The following is a 19,888-nucleotide window of genomic DNA, read 5'->3' on the forward strand; positions in this document are numbered from 1 at the left end:
ACACATTCCCTGGATGTGGCAGAGTTTTTCCCTTCTGGAAAAACTCTGCAGTCTAGACATAGCCATAGAGACTGTGCTGTTTAAAGGTACTGTAGCTATCTTGAATCATAACCAAAGATCTTACACTTTGTAAATAAATATCTATTCAGGCTTGGCAAATATATAAACTTAAGTCTCATATAATCAAAATGATCATGGAAATTTTCGTTTTTAATCTCTTCAGTGAAATTTTTGTGGCATCTGGATTATTTTTGAAGCTACTCTTAAAATATATTTACCACTCAAGCTTAATGAAAATAATGCTGTAATTAAAATTAAATAGCTTTGACTCCTATTGTATGGAGGCATTATTGGAGTCTAAGGTCTCTCGCACGCTTTTGCAAGACATTTTTCAGTATGTAAAAATTTAAAAACTTGTTTTATCTCAAAATGGTGCTAACATATGTCAAGAAAATATAAGGATCTACCTGAACAAAATCCCATGGATTGTCAGAAGTAAGTGTATATGTGGATGTATTTTAATCTTGTGAGAACCTTAACTCTGTATTATTGCTATAATGTAAATTTTGAACTTTTCATAAACTTCTATAAGTTAACCATATATACCATTCAACTTGCCAATTAACATAGATAACGAAGCACTAGAAAGTCTCAGTATTTCTAATACTCAAGGTATTTCCTGTAAGCATAGGGAGTACATGCAAATATTGCAGATGACACAATCTTAACATACATATAGATTAAAAGAACAGGAAATTTCTTAAAGGCCAGCACAATGTGTTTAAAATACTGCTCTATTTAAAAAAAAATAAATTATAAAGGGCCTGCATTCACTTGATACTGGCTTCAATCTTGAGTGGGAGTCATTGATACAGCTTGTTGAGTACATAGGGAAACTTCATGCATAGGAAAACAAACCTCTAATACAATGAGACAACAGATTATAATATAACTTTAGAGAATTTGTGCATATGTCCATCCATCAATCCATTGTTCAAGAACATCTTCTAAGGGTAAGAGCTAGGGTATTCAAATTTATATTTAGCTTCCTCTTCTCCTAACTTAAAGAAAGGTCAGGGCTTGATTGTGCAGGAAAATGGGATGTACCTGGAATTTGATTAGTTTTCTATTGCACAGAAAGGGAGGGGATGAGAGGACAGCTATGCTCTGCAATGGCTACTGGGGATAGCAAGGGCTGGGGACAGTTATACTGCAGAATGACTACAGGGGAGTGGCCGCACCAGGAAAAGTGGCTAGCTGGAGCCAGGGCTAGCCATATTGCTGTCTACTGGCCCAAATAAGTAGCCTCCTCCTCCCGGCCCTAGGTCACAGCACCAGAAGAGGGATAGGAGCCCTGCTGTCCAGAGCAACCTCAACCCCATCCCCCACCCCTGGAGGACTCCCCTTCTCCCTCTCTCCCTCCCCCACCACCACCAAGATCTGGCAGCCAGGGTCAGGACCTGCTGCTCTCCTCTCCCCACCCCCAGGAGGAGCAGGAAGGGCAGCAACTGCAACACAGTCCTCATCGCTGTGGGTGGCCCTGGTGAGCTCCCACATGCATACCCTCCCCCAGGTCCCCACACACACCTGCCCCTGACCTAAAGGACACGAGCATTGCTGGGTAAGTCTTCTAGACTTCTACATTCATATATTGGGGGGGAAAAACTATTTCACTAGGAGGGTGGTGAAACACTGGAATGGATTACCTAAGGAGGTGGTGAAATCTCCATCCTTAGAGATTTTTAAGGTCCAACTTGACAAAGCCCTGGCTGGAATGATTTAGTTGGGGTTAGACCTGATTTGAGCAGGAGATTGGGCTGGATAACCTCCAGAAGTCTCTTCCAACTCTAATCTATGATTCTAGAACCGTGGTCACCAACCCAGCGATTGAGTGGTCGATGGGGAAGCTCTGACCAGTTGATCGTGAGGCGTTCGGAGATCCCCTTTTCCCACTATCTACCTCCAGCAACGAGGGAGGTAGTGCTAGCTTCCTGCAGGGTGGACGGAAGTCCAGCGGCTGCGCAAGCTGCTCTCCCTCCCTCTAACAGCTGGCATGGTACCACAAAGCAGGTCTGTGGCATGCTGGGGACTCTCTGCGCTGTGGCGGGGAGGTAGGAGTCTGTAGAGGAAGCGCGCGCTGGGGCTTCCCTTCTCTGTGCAGGGGGGAGGGTTAGAAGTCCTGTGAAGAGGCGCGTGCCCGGACTTCCCTCCTTTACGGAGGGAGGAATCCCCAGAGGAGGCGCACGCTGGGTCTTTCCTCCTTGGCGTGGGCAAGGGATTAGAAGTCCTGAGAAGAGGCATCTGACCGGGCTTCCCTCCTCTGGGGGGGAGGAGTCCCCGGAGCAGATGCGTGCTGGGGGCAGCCTGGCCCCTGCCACAGAACCCACTGGCACCCTTTCCCCTGCCACAGAATTCACTAGCACTCTTCCCCAGTATCATGTCCTCTGCTCCCACTACCACAGTTGGGGCCACATTAGTGAGGCTGGGGTGGGGGAGTTGGAGGAGGTTTTTTTTGCATCTCACTTGTGTGGCCCCAACTGACTTTTCTGTGGATCGGTGACCCCTGACTCAAAACAGGTTCCCCGTCCTTCTCATTAATAAAGACAATGCTGAAATTTTATATTTGACATATTTCATTTAAAAATGAAGCGTGGCCAACAAACCCCCAATTGGGCACAGCCCCCATCTGGCTGCAGCATCATAACCCTTCTGAACCCCCCCCCCCAAACCTGAGCCGATCATACACTGGAACCCCCTGTCCTGAGCCTCTCACATCCCCAAACTCCTACAGCCCCACATCCTCAGTCTTCTGCCTCAACACTCCTGCACCATCCACACACTGCCCATCTTACTCCCAATCCCTGCCCTGAGCCCCTCACATACTCCAACCCAGACTCCTGCACCCTCACATCCACAAGCATGTGGCTTGCTCAGTACCCCAACCCAAACACTCCCCATCCTGGAGCCCTCTTCCCAAGCCAGCATCCCCTTCTCCACCTCTTCCTGCATCCAAATTCCCTCCCTGACCTGGCACCTCACTCCTTCCCACATCCAAATCCCTCATTCCCACCCCAGAGCCCACACATCCTATCTCAACCCAGTGAGGGTATGGCTAGACTTCAGGAGTTTTTCCGGGATTCCAGAGGTATCCCTGAAAAACTCTTCTGTGTCCTGGGATTCATTTGTTCTTCCGTTTTTTTAGCAGAACAGCAAACATGCTCTTTCGGTAACCCCTGTATTCCTTGTTCAATGAGGAATAAGGGGGATTCTGAAAGAAGGTTTTTTTTTTTTTTCTGACATTTGGCCCAGTCTAGACATAATCGGGGGGGGGGGGGGGGGAGAAGCGGCAGTGTAGTCGTACCCTGAGAGTGTATAAGGGCTGGGGATAGCAAGTGATGGAGAGGAGAACAGAGGGAGGGACTTCAAGGAGGGGGTGGGGTTTGGCTTTTTCTGACATTTAAAAAGTGATCTTGGATGTGTAAATGTTGGAGACCACTGTTCTAGAGCAGTGGTCCCCAACATTTTGGGGCTGCTGGGCGCCTGGGGGTGGGGCGGCTCACAAGCCACGTGACTGGGGGTGGGGCTAAGCATGCGCTGCACACCCGGGGCCGGCATCGGTATGTGCCGCGTGCCCGGGGCCGGGGCTGGCATCGGTATGTGCCGCGTGCCCGGGGCCAGGGCTGGCATCGGTATGTGCCCAGGGCCAGGGCTGGCATCGGTATGTGCCGCGTGCCCGGGGCCAGGGCCGGCATGTGCCGCGCGCCTGGGGCCAGGGGCCGGCACCGCTGTGTGGTGCACCCGGGGAAGGGGCTGCCCATGCACCTGGGGCTGGCACCTGCCGCACGCCCGGAGGTGGGGCCAGCCCAGATTGCTCCGCGGGCGCACATAAATGGCCCGGAAGGCGCCATGGCGCCCGCGGGCACCGCGTTGGGGGACCACTGTTCTAGAGGATGTGGTGGATACTGTAACTGGCTTTTTTATTACACTTTTTAAGTGTAATAAGCCAAATGTTTCTATAGTAGGGTAAAGTAGAAATCCACTTTATATTATTGCTATACATTGACCATAAATCACGGCATGAGGTATTTTCAGGGCAGCCAACCGAAAGCTTTCAAAAATAGAGGTGTTGGTTTAAAAACGTAATTGGAGTGCTACTTGCTTTCTTTTGTTGAAGCTTTAGGGCTCAATTTTTCAGACCTTTCTCCATAGCAGTAAAGGCTAGAAACTGACCTCTTGTTTTTATACGTGAAGACAGATTCTTACCTCAATCATGAGCTGTGGTTTCAAGAACAGTCCCAAGACTTGAGATAAAACTGCAAGACTTGGCAACGCTGTTTTTATAGAAGCCTTTTTAACATAAAATGTGAATGAAGGGGATTTTAAGATACTTATGAAAGCTGCTTCTTTTTTCGTTAAACAGACAGCATTTATAAAATGATGGAATGTATTTTTTATTTTGAATTACCACATTCAGATGTCACAAAATAATAAATATTGGACATTTAATTTTAATTCATTCTTCCCTGGATATTTTAACCATTGTGAGATAAACATTGGTTTGCTCTCTGATTTTGGACATCAGATAGTAAAGGAATGGGTCAAGGCAACTGTTTAAACTGCTTAGGGACAAAGCAATAAGATAGAAAATATACAAGCTATCTGTTTTATAGTAGTAGTAGTAAACATGATGGACGATAAGAATGATGTTGCTTGGTGTGAAGCAAATGGCAAAAATCATAAGGATCAAGAGACTTATTTTAACATACCATAACCACTTCTGCTTATACGTATAAAGTGTCTGAATAATTGAGATATAACAGAAAATAATAATGGCCAGTGGTATTACAAATCCAAAAATTGCTAAAGAGATGAAGTAGTAGAATTGGAATGGTGATGACGTTTCACAGGCATTATGTACATCGTGGCAGGTAAAGATATTTAATTGTTCCAAGTAATAGCTTTGCTTCATTATGCAGAATGGCAGCATGTACAGAGAAACTGTTATCCACACAATGCCACATACTAGTGTTGCATAGGTTCGTTTTGGTAGACTCCTGTAGGTGAATGGATGAACAACAGCCATGTAACGACAGATACTGATGCACATCAGGAATAGAATGGAGCAATACATGTTGCCATAGAAAATGGCAGTTGTAGTTCGGCACATTATTTCTCCAAATACCCAGTTGTTTCCATTAAGGTGGTATGCAATCTTGAATGGTAGTAGGATACAGAATAGAAAATCTGAAATGGCTAAATTTGTGTAGAAGATAGCCATACAAACAGATCTGATTCTAAAAAACAGCATCCACAGTGTGATGGCATTTGATGGCACGCCTAATAAAACTACAAAAATATATGCTCCGGGTATTAGTTTGGTGCTCAAAGAACTATTAAGGTATTCCATTGTGGTATTGTTAACTTTCAATATTGAGCCATTTGACTTCCCTGAAGAGCATTTATGTTCTTTGTTGTGAACAGTCTTTGTCCAGCCTTGTATATCAGAAATGGGAATATAATCGTAAGTGCCTTGTGGTATTCCACGAAAGGTCTTAATATCAGGCACATCTTGACTTGCAGAGCTGTTACGACCGTATTTAGATTCTAAGATTTAAAAAAAGAAAATAGCTAAAATACAAGGTATTTACTTGGGACAGTCATGATGCAGATCTCCCTCTCCCCCTTCTCTCCTCTCTCCGCCTCCCCTGCCCCCGAGAAATAAATACTGTAACTTTAATCTGAAGAATGATTCTATAAAAATGGCTTTGTGGGGTATTGTCTCTGATTTCTATATCACATGGTCAGGAAAACCCCTCATAATTTTATTTATAAATGGACTCTCAGCCCTGAATATGCCACTGGATTTTTCCTATTTTTAAGAATAGCCATAATTCTGCTAGCAAAAACTACAGGTGTATCTTTTTCAATTTGCTAAACCATGCTGATAGTGCGCAGAGAGAGACTAGATTTCTTGATTCATGTGACCTCAAATGTATTGGCTCAGCAGTGCAAACAGGAATAAAATAGTGGCTTTTGTCACTTAAACAAGTACATATAACTATGCAAAAGGCAAATATGTTTAAGATGGTGCCATTTTACATACACATTTTTCAAATTAGAACTACACTTAGAAACATTTACACTTTTATCTTTGAATACCTATATAACTTCCAAAACCCTTGTCCTCATCCTCTTTTTAAATAAATTAATAAAGCTAGCTTCTTCGGCTTTTTACTTTTTGACCAGATTCCCTCCTGTTAGCATGAAGAAACCATGATACAATTCATTACACTTTTGTAGCTTTGCAGAATTGTATTCAAAAGTAAACATTCTCATACTAGTCAAAGATTAATGGGTATATTTAGCCTCTTCTAATAATGTCAACAACCCTGGTAATGGTGATCAGAGAATTTTGTAAAGGCATATCCATAGCAAAAATATTCAGCCTTGTATATGCACCTTTTTGAATGTCTAGGAACATTTTGTTCTCGAAACATGTCAGCTAAATTCTTTAAAATATCAATCATTGCAAACCAGCAATGATCCTACTTTGCACCTATATTGCATCTTTCACTTGGAATTTGTGGCCATAATGAAGTTTTTGCTGTTAATCAACTATATAATAAAATCCTAGCTCCAAAATTCTGAACAAAATGTAAGGTATAGAGCAGTCCTGTATGAATCTTTGAATCCTAGTACTTTTTTATACTAACTTGACATAACTAATTTCTTCTGGATTAAAAATAAATTACAGGAAATGATACTTATGCCCAAACATTACAAACAATTAGAATGGGCAGCCATGACGGTGTATGCATAGGAAGTGGATTTGAGTAAGACTTCCCCACCCCTGTGGTAAACCTTTTTTTGTGGCAGGAGCCACTGACCCACAGAAAAATCAGTCAGGGTCCGTGCACAAGTTAGAGACACTCTCCACGTTTTTCTCCCACATCAGAGCCTGGAGGGAGGGGAGGGGTCCAGCCTCGAAGATTTGGTGTGCCTCAACCCCACGGTGGGGAAGCAGAGGGGCTGGAGTGTCAGCGCAGGCTCCCCACTTCTGGGGGAGCCCTGAGCCTCAGAGTCTGGATGAAGGTCCCCGGGCCTGAGGTTCCCCACCCCTGCTTTATCATTTTTAGTCAAATCTCTGGTCCTGACTTCCCTTTAAAGAGACTTATGTATCAGTGTATGTTTAAATAAATTCAAAAGCAATTTATCTCTGAAAATGACTAGTTCTGCTCCCACTGAAATCATTGTCTTTTTCCCCACAAATTCTAGTGACACTCTGATTGGGCCCAATGTTTTGGATTTGTAATCCCCTTCCATCCCCCCCCAGGTATTTGATACAAATTTGCCCCATCAGCTGAGTTTTTTCCTTTTAGTGGCACCTTCTACGAAGCATTAATCCTGTATTTATGATTTCCTCTTTCTATGCACAGGCTGCGATTCCACAGATTCAGTACAGTGACATCCCTATAGGAACAAGCACTGTAGTAGAAGGTAGATTATGCAGAAAACCACATTTCAGTAAACACAAAACCAGTTAGTTGCCTTTTATCAATTAGCAAAACTATCAAGGGTCACTGGGGAGAAATAAAAGATAAATGAAGTAGAGAAATCAAAATCTGTCTCAGCTGGGACTTTGTATGCTGTGTATCAGCTGTTGGGGTATTATAACTGACATAAGCATCTAAAAGATAAGCCCGATGCTCATGATATAAGCTAAAATATACAGACAATATAAAATACATCTAGAACCAGAAGCTTACCTTTTTTCTGTAGACTTGAGGACAGAGACAGCAATCCAGTTATTACTAAAACCAATATTTTCATTGTTGCAGGTTAAATCCAGTTGGCAAAATGTCTCTCTAATTCAGTTGAAAATGTTTTGTAATCCACATCTTTTAATAAAACCCTGTGGTTTTTAGGTCTGCCATCCAGAAGCATTCCACGATCATACTTAACTAGTTTTCTCAAGTACAGCAATAGGGTGTGACATCTGAATATGTAAATACACATGACTCAGTTTCACCCTCTGGCTGACATAAAGCAATTTAATCTCTTCTAATGTCTGTAATTTAACTCCTAATTTACCATGACGTTTTTTAGTCTTTCTGCTTTATTTGAATTTATACATGAAAATATTCAGAAGAAAATATTGGTGCTTAAAATCTTCAGAGACCGCATTTGATACCTGATGTTCTCAATCAAAGATTAGAACCCTGTTGTGCTATTATGTAGTAAAAAGAAAGTCCATGTCCTAGAAGCTTACAGACTTAATTACAACAGGGAACAACGGCATTGTAGGATAGGGAGTACTAGATAACAATAATACAAGCATGTTTCACTCGGGCTGGGTCTAGACTGCAGGCTTCTTTCAGAACTTTTATTCTGAAGAGGTCTTCTGAAAAAAAATTCTTCCAAAGGAGAGAGCGCGTTCATGTTGTACCAATAAAAGCAAGCAGGATCTTATGAGGGGGGATAAGGCAAAAAGCCACATTTATTGGAAAGATAATTAATATATATATATATATATATATATATATATATATATATATATATACACACAAACAATCATTCATCCAATCATTCAGGTTATAGTTACCAACCTGGAAGTTGCTTGTGACAGAATACTGGCCAGGTATTCTGTACACAAGTGATGGTAGTGGGGAGCGAAGTCCTGATCAGATGCGCATCTGAAGCTCCTGGTGGACTGGCAGCAGAATTTTGGACTCTGACTCCATAGTCTTTTGGTCCAATCTTTACAGGAATTTCTTCCTATTCCAGTCTATGGGAATTGCTGCATCATGCTGATGTCTTCAGGGTGGCTGCCAGGTGCTTGTCAGTGATCTCATAGGGTGGACCTCCAGTCTCCAGTTTTTCTCCACTTGACACCTTTTGGTTGCACTGGCACCTGACGCCTTCTTCAGCCCTTTGATGCTGCATTCTCAGGCTGGCACCTCTCAAACCATTCATTCATTGTCCAAGCACTCTCTCTTACATACATTCCCTAATTAATGTTTCACATACAGTATTTTGTATAATAATAATTTTACATGTACAAGAGTTGTAGTTACAAAAAGTTACAAAAGTTTCTGGATGGCATTTCTTAAAACATTCTTTGATTGCTGAGTTAGTTACTGTTATAGTTACAATGTTTCACTTTGCGATTAGGGTTAATTGCTTTACAATGCTTTGAAGAGAAGGCCCTTAGTCAATTACAGGGCTTGGCTCCCAGAGCAGAGTAGTTAGTGTCTTGACAAGCAGCCACTTGCAAAAATTTGTGTGCGCCCTGGGACACAGAGAGGGGAGCTGTTTTTGGCTACATAGTATTATATTTTTAACAGTTTTAAGTTGCATGACCTAATATTACATTCCTAACAAATTATATTCTAGAGGGGCAATAATTATAAATCTAAACATTTAACAATCTTAACTAATAATAATAATAATAAATCTAAACACTTATCAAGCTTGATAACACTAAATCTAAGCACTTTAACAAGAATAAATCTAAACACTTTTATATGCTTCTTCTACTTAACAAACTTATACTACTTAGACTTTTAGTTGTGGGGAACAAATTATGGGGAGTCACTTCCACTTGGGGGAATCATTTTTAATACTTTAATATGTTATCCTTACATTCACACCCAAAGCGCATTGAAAAAGCAATCTGCTTTTTCGAGGGATAGCGTCCACACTGAATGGATGCTATTTCACATTTAAGCTATGATTATTATGGACAGAGTGGCCACAAGGGCATCTGTGTTTTTTCCTCTTTCCTCCTCTTTCAAAAGAGCTCCCTCATCCCCATCCACATACGCCTTTTTCTGAAAGAGCTTTTTCAGAAAAGGCTTCTTCCTCAAAGAGGATTACCAATGCCGGAAAAAACCCTTTGTTCTTTTGACTTACTTTCGGAAGAACACAATTACTGCGTGGACTTAACTCAGGTTTTGTTAGAAAAATGGCTGTTTTTCCGACAAAACTCTGCAGTGTAAACATACCCCCAGACTCTCAGCACTCCATTCTAGCTTGTCACCGGCCCAGTAGTCATCAGTTGACATTGTGTACTATAGGCTGTCGTTCATGTCCCATCTGCTTTGTTTAAGCAGTTCCTACTCATGAACGAACAAACATTATTTTTTTAAAGCTTCCTGTGTGTCACATGACAGCTTTCAGCAGGCAACTGCAAAATGCTGTGCAATGTTGGTTGCCACCTATCTTACTGGTAAGGTTAAGTGAACAAATTATCATCTGGCCCAGGAGTTGTATGTTTACCAGCACTATAATTCTTGAGGAAAATTGCAACCATGGGAATTATATTCCAGTCCTTACTCCCCAATCCCAAGGTTCTAGCTGAAATTCAGTGACCCTTAATACTGACTCATCATTCAATAGTACTCTTTTAAGCAATGTAATTTTCATTTGTAATAGCTGCAGCATACACCTCCTAATGAGTCTGAGGTATAGTTGATTCTCTAAGGCATTTGTATTCAGAAATCTTTGTCCTTCATAGCTTGTGCCTAACATTACAGTTCGTAGGAAGTAAAGTGTACTATGAGTTAATTAAAAGTTTGTTTGGTTCAAAAATCGTTGAACTGGATGCTGGAATTAAAATACTGAGACTAATGTGAGATTGTTGTAATTTTATAAAGAAAAAAGCAAACAGCAATGCATTCTACAAGCTTACAGTTGTTTTTGCTGTAAAATTTCATAACAAACTTGTGGTGGAGAAGAAGAGAAAAAAATTACAGTAACTAAACAAGAGGTTGATTTTTTTTTTTTCTTCTGCCATTTAAGGATTTTTCACTATCAGTTTATTCTGTTCTCTATTATCAGCATCAAATACACTTCACGATAAGAAAATTCATGTATAACTGCCAATCAAAAACATACATATGTTGCGCATGGATAGATGTCTTGTCACACTTACCACACAAATGTTTCACATTTATAACAAAAGAGCTTTCACACAGCCTATCTCCTCTCTTTACTGTTATGTCTGCTTTTCACATACAGTTGTTAATAGGTGTGGACTTCGATTCCTGCACACTGAAGCTATTTAAATACCCCCTACAGCAATCTTCCCTGCAGTACCATCTACCGCTTTTTAAGCTGATCACTGGCAGGAGTATCCTCTCGCATTTCTGCTTCTCTTGTACCCAAAACTTAAGATGTGCATGCTAGAAATTGGGTGAAACACACCATCCTAGATTTTCCGTGCACAGTTACTTTGGTGATGAATGCACTAAGAACACCTTAATTGAGTTTAACTTCAGTCTGATCTTGGTAAGATCTCCTCTTTTGTGCCCATAATTCTGTGTTAAATCGTGTCTGCTGTTTCAGTTTGTCTGTGTATTTAGGCATTTAAACCTCCAAATGCCGTAAGCTTGGACTGCAAATGGGGGTGCACAAAAGAAGTGTATTGCATACGAGGTAAAATTTGATAACTGGTAGATTTTAATGAAAAATGCCTGCCCTCGTCCTTAATTCATGTTCTCAAACAATTCAGGAAACTAAAGCAATTTTGGCATTACTAAATCTGAGCTTTCTTTCTATAAAGTTCATACTGACAATTTTTTAGGTCTTCTTCTTTTTTTATTATTTATTCTTTTTTTTTTTTTTTTTTTGTCTGCACATATACATGGTTTCCAGTTAACTATTCTTTCAAAGCTCTTAACTTTTTTTGTAAACTTCTTTTGGATTTATGCTGTCCTTGGGGAAATCATATTGTTGTCTAGTGGTCTTACTGAATTCTTCTGTTCCTTTGTTGATTGGTGAATTATGGATATTGAATTGTCTTTAACTTTATTCAGAAATCTACATCTTTCTTTGGTGGAATAAAAATGATCCGAGCTTTCAGATGTTAAATGATACTTTGCATTTTGTTATGAAAAATAGATTAATTTTTTTCTTTTATTTGTATTAATTGCCAGATTCATATAGCCAAATTCTCTTTAGTATCCCCTCAGGCTTTCAGAAGAGCTTTCTATTTATTTATTGATGCTTTAATAGTGTGTATTTTCAGATTGACTTGTGTTTTCTGTTCTGTAAATATTTTTCTATTAATCTGCCCCAGGGATCACATGATGAATCACCAGTTCTCTGGCTGGATGAAATACAAAAAGGAATCAACGATGCTAATAGGAATATAGAAAAAGCAGCAAATTGTAAGTATCAACCTGAATCTACATGGAAATTGCATTTTTTTTCACAATAAAGAGAAGATTTCTAACTTTTATTCATATACAATTTAGTATGTTGGACAAGTTAGTTAATAGGGGGAAAATATCCTATTTTCATTAAAGAAAGATTCAGGGTAATTAAAATAAGATTTAAATGTAAAATAATTTAATTAGCTCTCAAACTGTTGTCCTTGTGTTTTATTTAGGAATTTTGACTATCTCTATTGCCTGAAATGATATAACAGGTTTCAAATGCCAATACATATTCAGAGCCGGTGAAATACTGTGTATTAATTTCCCTTGTATAGATATGAAAATAGATTCAATGAGACTAATTGAAGCAAATGGTAAGACTTTGTTTGACAAGTTTGTGTGTAGTAATGGAAAACACTTGCAAGGAGTCCTGTACATAAGTCTGAAATCCTGACCTGTGTTGCAACCTGAATTCCTACATGGTCACAGCCTTGATTAGTCAGATTTCTGATTTCAAAACAATGACTCTTAACAAATACCAGTAAATACTCCAACTTAATCATTTGCCCTTAATTTTTCAAATTATTTTCAAGTTTTTTTGTTGTTGTTTTTTTTTGGTGGTGGTGGTGAAATGACAATTCAGAATGAAACAGCTTGCTTACTATCTATAAGAAGATAGTAGTTATGCTATTGAACCCAGGATATGTACAATGTCAGAACTTTTTTAAAAGACTGAATATAAACAAATCTGAAGATTTTATAAATATGCAAACTGTACAGGAATTCCAAATCAAGAATGCTGTGTAGTAGTTAAAGATTCAGCTGGAGACAAACATTGGTTTTCTGACACACCGTGGGAGAAAAGCTGTGACGTCTTGAAGAGGCTTTTTATTTACTGTCTTTGGTCTGAAAGTGCTGGAATTTTTTTAATTGAAGCGTGTATCTCTTGGTTATGTGAAACGCACTTTAATCACTATTTGGCACAGTAAATCCCTTACATTCCAACTTCCCCTGCCTAAGAATTAAATGGCATTTTAAAGTTAAATTTTCATATTTTAGGTAATTTGTCAATATTTTTGTCTAATACCTATAGTATTTTGACTTGCTTCATAGGCTTGCTTTACTCTGATTTATCCTGTACTTCTGTGGTTGATATAAGTACAGGTTAAACCTCTCTAGTCCAGCACGCTTGGGAACTGACTGGTACAAAGCCTTCCCTGTGCTTACTGGGTTGGAGCTGCGGGGTTTTAAAAATGTCACCCAAGATGGTGGCTGTCTTAAAGGGGCAGCCTCAATTTTTTTAAATTTTTTGTTTTTGTTTTTGCTCAATTGTGTTCTGGGAGCTTTTTTTCCTGGACAATTCTGGTGCGGCTCATAGCATTTTTTCTGCTGCTGTTTTGGCTCTCTTTGTTAAATGGGTTGGCCACCCCTGATTGAACATGTATGACTAGCTATTAATGATGCATAGATCTTTTAATGTTGTTGAACTTGATGGTACTATTGTTTTTAAGACTAACTGAACCTAGTGAGAGAATGGCTCAAATGAATATATTCTACCTGGATATGAACTTCTTAGCACCTGGGAACTCTAATACCTCCTTTGATGGGAATAAATTCTTTTAATGAAGCTGTGAGGCAAAAGCATGAGCCAGATGAAGGAAACTCTGTGCACAAAGGAAAAACCATCTTAAAAATTGTAAACCAAGATAAGCAAAAATTAGAGAATAAGATTGTAATAATAGAAAAGATTGTGTTTACTCCTTAAACACCATATGAAGACTGATAGTCTAAAGATTATTTTAGGGATGTTAAATTTAGATTAATCGGCTAATCGGATAGTCGATGCAGTTTGCATTGACTAGTTGATAAGGGTGCCTCTGCCTTTGAAATGTAGCAATAGCCCCAGGTCTCTTGCTACACTTCAAAGGCAAAAGTGCTGCAGGGAGCACGAGGCCAGAGGAGGACTCAAGCAGTTCACCGCTGGACCTATGCTCCCCATGGCATTTCAAAGCAGCAGTGCTGCACAGAGTCCAGGGTCTGGCCCCTGGCTCCATGCGGTGCTGCAGCTTTGAAGCACCCTCTCTCTCCCTCCCCCCCTCTTTCTGATAGAGGCAACAAGGAGGGGGAGCGACTAATCAATTAGTGTCGACTATACAATAAGTATTTACTTATTGGATATCCACTAGTCGTTCGCATCTCTAGATTATATAGATCTGTGCATTGTATTATGTTCCTAGATAATGAGGCATTTATTATACAGCAAGAAATCTGACTAACCAAGGCTGGAACCATGTAAGAATTCATTTTTAAAAAAATACAATAGTCTGTTGTATAGTCTGGCACCATGTTTTATTAAATACGTACTTTGAGTATTCATGAGCTTTCGCATTCAGAAAAACAGGAGCTTAAACTGTACAATTGTTTTTAGCAAATCACTCTCAGGAGATTAGACTGGATGATCTCCTGAGGCTTCTTCCAGCCCTAGAATTCTATGAACAAAAATAACCTTTCTTTATTTAAAAAAAAAAAAAAGTCACTAAGATCCACTGCTCAGCATGGAACAAATAACATCTATATCCTGCCAAGACAAATCAATGATATCTGTTTTCAGATGAGAAATTTTTGGTTTACAAATTTCCTAAAAGGACTGTGACCAATTTAGAGCAAGTGTGTTTTGTTTGAAGATGCTAACACACACTAAGGGCTAGAGTCTAGATTATTTGATCTATTTTCATGTCACATTGAGAACTTCCATTTTGACCCATAAACCTCAGGGAGGCTGTTTGAAGAGGTCATATTGAAGAACGGTGTATGCAAAAAGTTAAAAAAAAAAAGTATATTATTAGCCATTGTTTTGAACAAAAATTAACTGAAATGTTTAACAATTTCAGTAGTAGGGATTTATGTACAAAAGGAATATATTTGTAAAGTGGGGGTAGAAGAGGATGTAGGTAATGCATATAATAAAATGAATTGAGTGATGTGACATGAACCTAATCTGCATTCTTTAGAAGTCTTGAGCTTTGTTGTAAGCTTATTTTGGGTTCAAAATACTTTTGCTACTCTCTCATCTGTGGAAATTTTAATTTTATGTTTAATAAATACTCAACATGTAATTTTTGGCAAACATGACAGCTCACATGGAACTTTCCACATTCACAAAAACTTTGTAGAAATTGTGTACTCCCCTCCCCCCCCCTCCCCCCCCCCCCCCCCCGTATGTCCATAAAGCTTGACAGTTTTGCGGTGTTGGAATGGGCTTACTACTCTCACCACATCTCCTTTTATTATATTTTGGTAAGTCACAGGGCAAGAGTGAGTTCACTTTGCTCCTATGACATGAACTTCCTCAAAACATGGGGATTCTAGGACTGCTAGCTAAGCAGGTCTTTTATACTTTGCATACATTGCTAGTAGCCACAGAAATCCTGTGTTCTGGGAGACTTCACATCGCAGGAGTGATCTGATCTTTGGCTCTCATGAAGGTTCCATTTTACTGTGGCAGGACAGCTGCATTTTGTCAAATCTGAGCTAATTGGAAGGTCAGAGGGAAGAACTGGTTGTGGCTAGTCTAGTATTTGAGATCCTAAATGCTATAGGAATGGAGGAGTATACCTGAGAATCTACTCTTCCTTTTTTTTTTTTTTTTTTGCCATCCTTGAATTGGTACATTTTTCTGTTCAGTATACTCTTACTGTGAAAACAGTCCTGGGGGAGCTTTTTTTATTCTGAAGAGTTGGTGCAGAAGCACTCTATGTTCAGAGAGTGGTTTCTTCAGCACAGTCACTGTGCTATTACAGCTAGGTGCAGGAGGGCCTGTTGCAAAGTTTGGTATAACTGCCACTGTTACCTATCATATAAAGCATGTTCATATACCTAACTTCCTAGCCCAAGCATTTGGGGACAAGGGTGAGGTGGGCAATGTTGCTGTTTTTGTTGAGGAGATCTGTCTCAGCTTGCTTTCACAAGGAAAGCACCCAGGAATTGTAAATTATAATAACAGGGATGCAATTTTGGATGAGGAATGGTAGCTGAGCCATGCTTTGGTGACACAGAGGTTGAGGGGAAACCCACATCTTGATGTATTGGTGGGGCCTCCACTTCTAGTGCTCAGAGAACAGCAGCTACAGAAGTGTATTCTGTACCAACCTGTTGCTATTTGGATTTTCTGTTTTTACTGCTGATATTTAGAGCCCTGATCTGCATCTGTGTCCACAAAAATGATCCATGGATAGCCACATTTGCAGATGTAGATACCCATGAATGTCCATGGATTTGCAGGGCTCTACTAATATTCTAATGCCAGTCAATGGCTGCATGGCAGACTCGGTATGTTCACCTGGAAGTAGCTCAGTTTTTAAGGTTCAACAAACAATGGGATCCTACTTGGTGAAAAGGTGGCATATCTAATCTTGCTGTGGGTTTCTTCCATAATCTTTTCTTGCTCTTAACTGAATGCTTGTTTTCAGAGTGATTACAAAGATCTGTTTCCTGCATAACCTGAATTTCTTTTCTTTGGGGTTCTCTAAGGTTTACAAAAAAGCTGTCATTCCATGCACAAGGTTTTCACCTGTTGACCTGGGGAGATGCCTTGTTTCCTTACATCCTGTGGGCTTTTTGTTACTGACACAGCAAGTTCCTCCTGGGTCAGCTTTGTTGAGGACAGAAATACAGGTTGGACCTCCCTGGTCTGGCATTGTCCTGAACAAGAACTGGTTCTGAAAAAGAGAACTTGCTCGAGCAGGGGGGAGGCCTCCTAACAGCAGCCCCCAGCCCATCACCCACTGCTTGCAGGCTGCTTCAGCAGGCAATCCTGCCTCTCTCTCCCACAACCCAACCTGGCTGGGCTGCTTGCTGCCTGTGCAGCCCAGGCTTTGGCTCCTGCTGCAAGGCTCTGGTCGGGCACAGCCAGGGGCAGCCACAGGGCTGGAGCTCTGACTCTGGCCCCACACAACCTCAGCCCCAGCACTGTGCAGCTGGGGGACGCTGTGGGGTTCTGACCCTGGCCCTGTGCAGCCCAGTGGCCTGGGCCACCAGGGGAAACAACAGAGCACTGGCCCCAGCCCCACACTCCTGGATATTTCTGTGGGGACTCTAACTCTGTGCTGCTGTGGCGCTCCAGACTCGGCCCCACTCTCCCAGGAGCTGCAGGAGGCTCCTGTGGGGCTCTGTCCCCAGCTGGGCTGCTGACCTTGATGCGCAACCCAGCTGCCTCTCCTGCCCTTAGGCTCCTGGGCTCTCTGGTCCAGGAGTATCCATGGTCTTGCCGGACCAGAGTGTGTCAGATTTTGGAAGTACAACATGTATGTATATGGGAAGAGGTCAGGGTAGGAAACCTCATACTTCAGCTTTGAGCTGGACAAGTGTGCAAGTTAAGAAAATCCCATGTGCTACTTCAGTCTAATGCACAAGATGTGGAAGGTGACAGGAGAAATAGTGTGTTCAACAAAGCAGCCAGATTTTGTCCCCAGATTCCGCAATCAATATTAATTTAAATTTTAAAATGCAAATAGCACCTGGTAAGCCCCTCACTACTGTGCACAGCACTGGCAGTAGAGCTTTGCATATATTGTATCGACTATAAGGTACACTCGCATTGTACATGGTGAGTACATTATCTGAAATAGTTACATTTACAAATATCTTAGTTAAGACAGTAGATTACTGAAAGATAAAGTGGACGTACATCATGCATATAGTCCAAGAACTCCAACAGGAAAATGCTTTTTCTAAACCAGTGGTATGAGTACCTTTAGGGGTCCTTGAGAGAAGTGTGGAGGGTATGTCAACACATCTGAAATTTGGAGAAAACTGAATTTGTTTTAAGTTGTACAGCACTTTATTATTTTTGTACTTTTTACACCCAAAAATTTCATTGCCCAGCCAGCTACAATTAAGTTGTTTAAACAAATGGGTTTCAATAGTAGAAAAATTTTGTCTAAAAAAAAAAAAATAATAAGTATCTACAGTTTTCAAAGGGGTACTTTTATTTAAAAAAAAATTTTGAGACACTGTTGTAGATCACTGAAATGTAGAAGTGTGTATGTGTATGTAAAATGCCTGACACTGAAATGCCATTTTGTTGTTTAGTGGCTCTTGGAACCTCAATGATTAACAGGTGTTTGGAAAAGCATGATTCGCAACCGATCCTGGATATATTGCAGTCTCCTAAGTTTGGTTTAAGAGTTGTTCCAGAGTGTGCTGAAACCTATTACAAGAACCTTTTAAAAGCCAAGAATTTAAAAACCAAAGAAGGTAAAACAAAATTCCTGCAGTACCTTAATGGCATTGAAGGATTAGAGCCAAATGTGTTTATATTTGAAATTACTATACATTTAATTCTGTGAATTAAGGGAGTTGGGAGAAATTTACAGACTTTTTTTTTCTCCACCTATGATTCTCAACTGTCTAAATCTCCAGTTTTTAATTTTAAGGTTTCTTTTGGCACTTATTCTGTCACCGTGCGGGTGGCGACATCAAAGGTATGTGTCGACCACCCAGGTATGCCTCCTGGGATGAGGCATACCTGGGTGGTCGACACATACCTTTGATGTCTCCACCCGCGCGTCCAGACTATCGTGCTGAGCCGACAAACAGCTGATCAGCTGTTTGTCGGCTCAGCGCGGCAGCCATGTAAATTTAAATGAAGTGGCGATTATTTAAATCGCCGCTTCATTTTCCTAGGTCTGGTAGCCTAATCTACATGCCTCTGGCGACAGAGGCATGTAGTCTAGACGTACCCTTAGTGTGTAGACTGACCATGGTAGCATTTTAAGTACCATGTTGACTAGATCAAATCTAAGTATATCTGGACAGCAGTTCTTGAAAATGCCGATTCCAATTTGTGGCCAGTTTCTACTATGCTCCTCCATGTTGTCCACACCACTGGAATTTAAGTATGGTTAATAGAGCAGGATATTTTTTCCAAATTTTCCAAATTGAGGATAGATGAATGTTTGTGCTGACTTCAATATATGTAAGACAATTGAAAATATTCTTTAATGGGGAGGAGAGGTTGGGGAGATGGGATGGAGGAGAAAACCTTTTATAAATGTATTAAGGCTCCTAAATGTACATTGAGTATACATATATTGCTTTTAGATTCTAATGAAGGTCCATGGCTCAAACTTCTAATGAAGAACAGATACGATTATTATTACAATGTGGAAACTGGAGAAAGTTCCTTTGTTCCACCTGAAGAGTTTATACCAAAAACATCTTGGTTAACCAGTGAAGAAATACAGGTAGAGTGCTAAAATGTTCAAAATGACTGCCTACATCTGTAGCATCAACACGGGATGAGTGGTTTAATGCTGCTGGATACAAAGAAAGTGGTTAAGATTGTTTGGGGCCTTAACAGGATGAGAGAAGAGAAAAGGAATTTTCTAATCTGACTTGGATTTAGGATGTTCATTCCCCAAATACAGTATAACTTAATCTATTTAATCAAACCCTTAGAAGGGGGCTGACAACTCAAGCATAGCATAAAGTACCTCGCTGTGGCTCTCATCATGCAGTCATAAGTACCCTTCCATCTACTTTTGAATAGTAGTGCTCTGTCCTACTAGGATGTTGCATACTGTACACTTCACATAGGCCCCCAAATCAGGAGAGCCCTTAACCACATCCATAAAGGCTTTTTTGCATCAGAGCCACTTGTAAGCTTGCCTGTAGTGTGGACTCAATCACTGAGGGCTACAAAGGCAGGGGGTTAGAATGGGGGGGAGGGG

At 40.6% G+C, this 19,888-nt stretch overlaps 2 protein-coding genes across 7 annotated transcripts in view; one reads left to right on the top strand and one right to left on the bottom strand.

Moving 5' to 3' along the window:
* The window catches only part of IQGAP2 (IQ motif containing GTPase activating protein 2), a 214,712-nt gene that overhangs the window by 155,674 nt on the left and 39,150 nt on the right, over positions 1 to 19,888 (top strand). For all 6 annotated transcript variants that reach the window (XM_075932302.2, XM_075932305.2, XM_075932304.2 and 3 more), the window contains 3 exons: positions 12,080 to 12,170; positions 18,249 to 18,413; positions 19,260 to 19,402. In XM_075932302.2, coding sequence (XP_075788417.2) covers positions 12,080 to 12,170; positions 18,249 to 18,413; positions 19,260 to 19,402 — 399 coding nt within the window. The remainder of the gene's footprint in view (positions 1 to 12,079; positions 12,171 to 18,248; positions 18,414 to 19,259; positions 19,403 to 19,888) is intronic.
* On the bottom strand, positions 1,447 to 8,451 carry F2RL2 (coagulation factor II thrombin receptor like 2). Its single transcript, XM_075932308.2, has 2 exons — positions 7,767 to 8,451; positions 1,447 to 5,604 (listed from the first exon to the last, which is right to left on the bottom strand). Exons 1-2 carry the CDS (start codon positions 7,828 to 7,830, stop codon positions 4,514 to 4,516), a joined length of 1,155 nt encoding a protein of 384 aa, XP_075788423.1. The 5' UTR covers positions 7,831 to 8,451; the 3' UTR covers positions 1,447 to 4,513.

The sequence above is a fragment of the Pelodiscus sinensis genome, chromosome 6 (genome assembly GCF_052426305.1).
Source record: "Pelodiscus sinensis isolate ZL-2025 chromosome 6, ASM5242630v1, whole genome shotgun sequence".
Lineage (NCBI taxonomy): Eukaryota > Metazoa > Chordata > Testudines > Trionychidae > Pelodiscus > Pelodiscus sinensis.

Coding starts and splice junctions, on each gene's coding strand:
- F2RL2 (XM_075932308.2), bottom strand. CDS start 7,830: ATGAAAATATTGGTTTTAGTAATAACTGGATTGCTGTCTCTGTCCTCA. Junction 5,605..7,766: donor CTCAAGTCTACAGAAAAAAG/GTAAGCTTCTGG, acceptor TTTAAATCTTAG/AATCTAAATACGGTCGTAAC.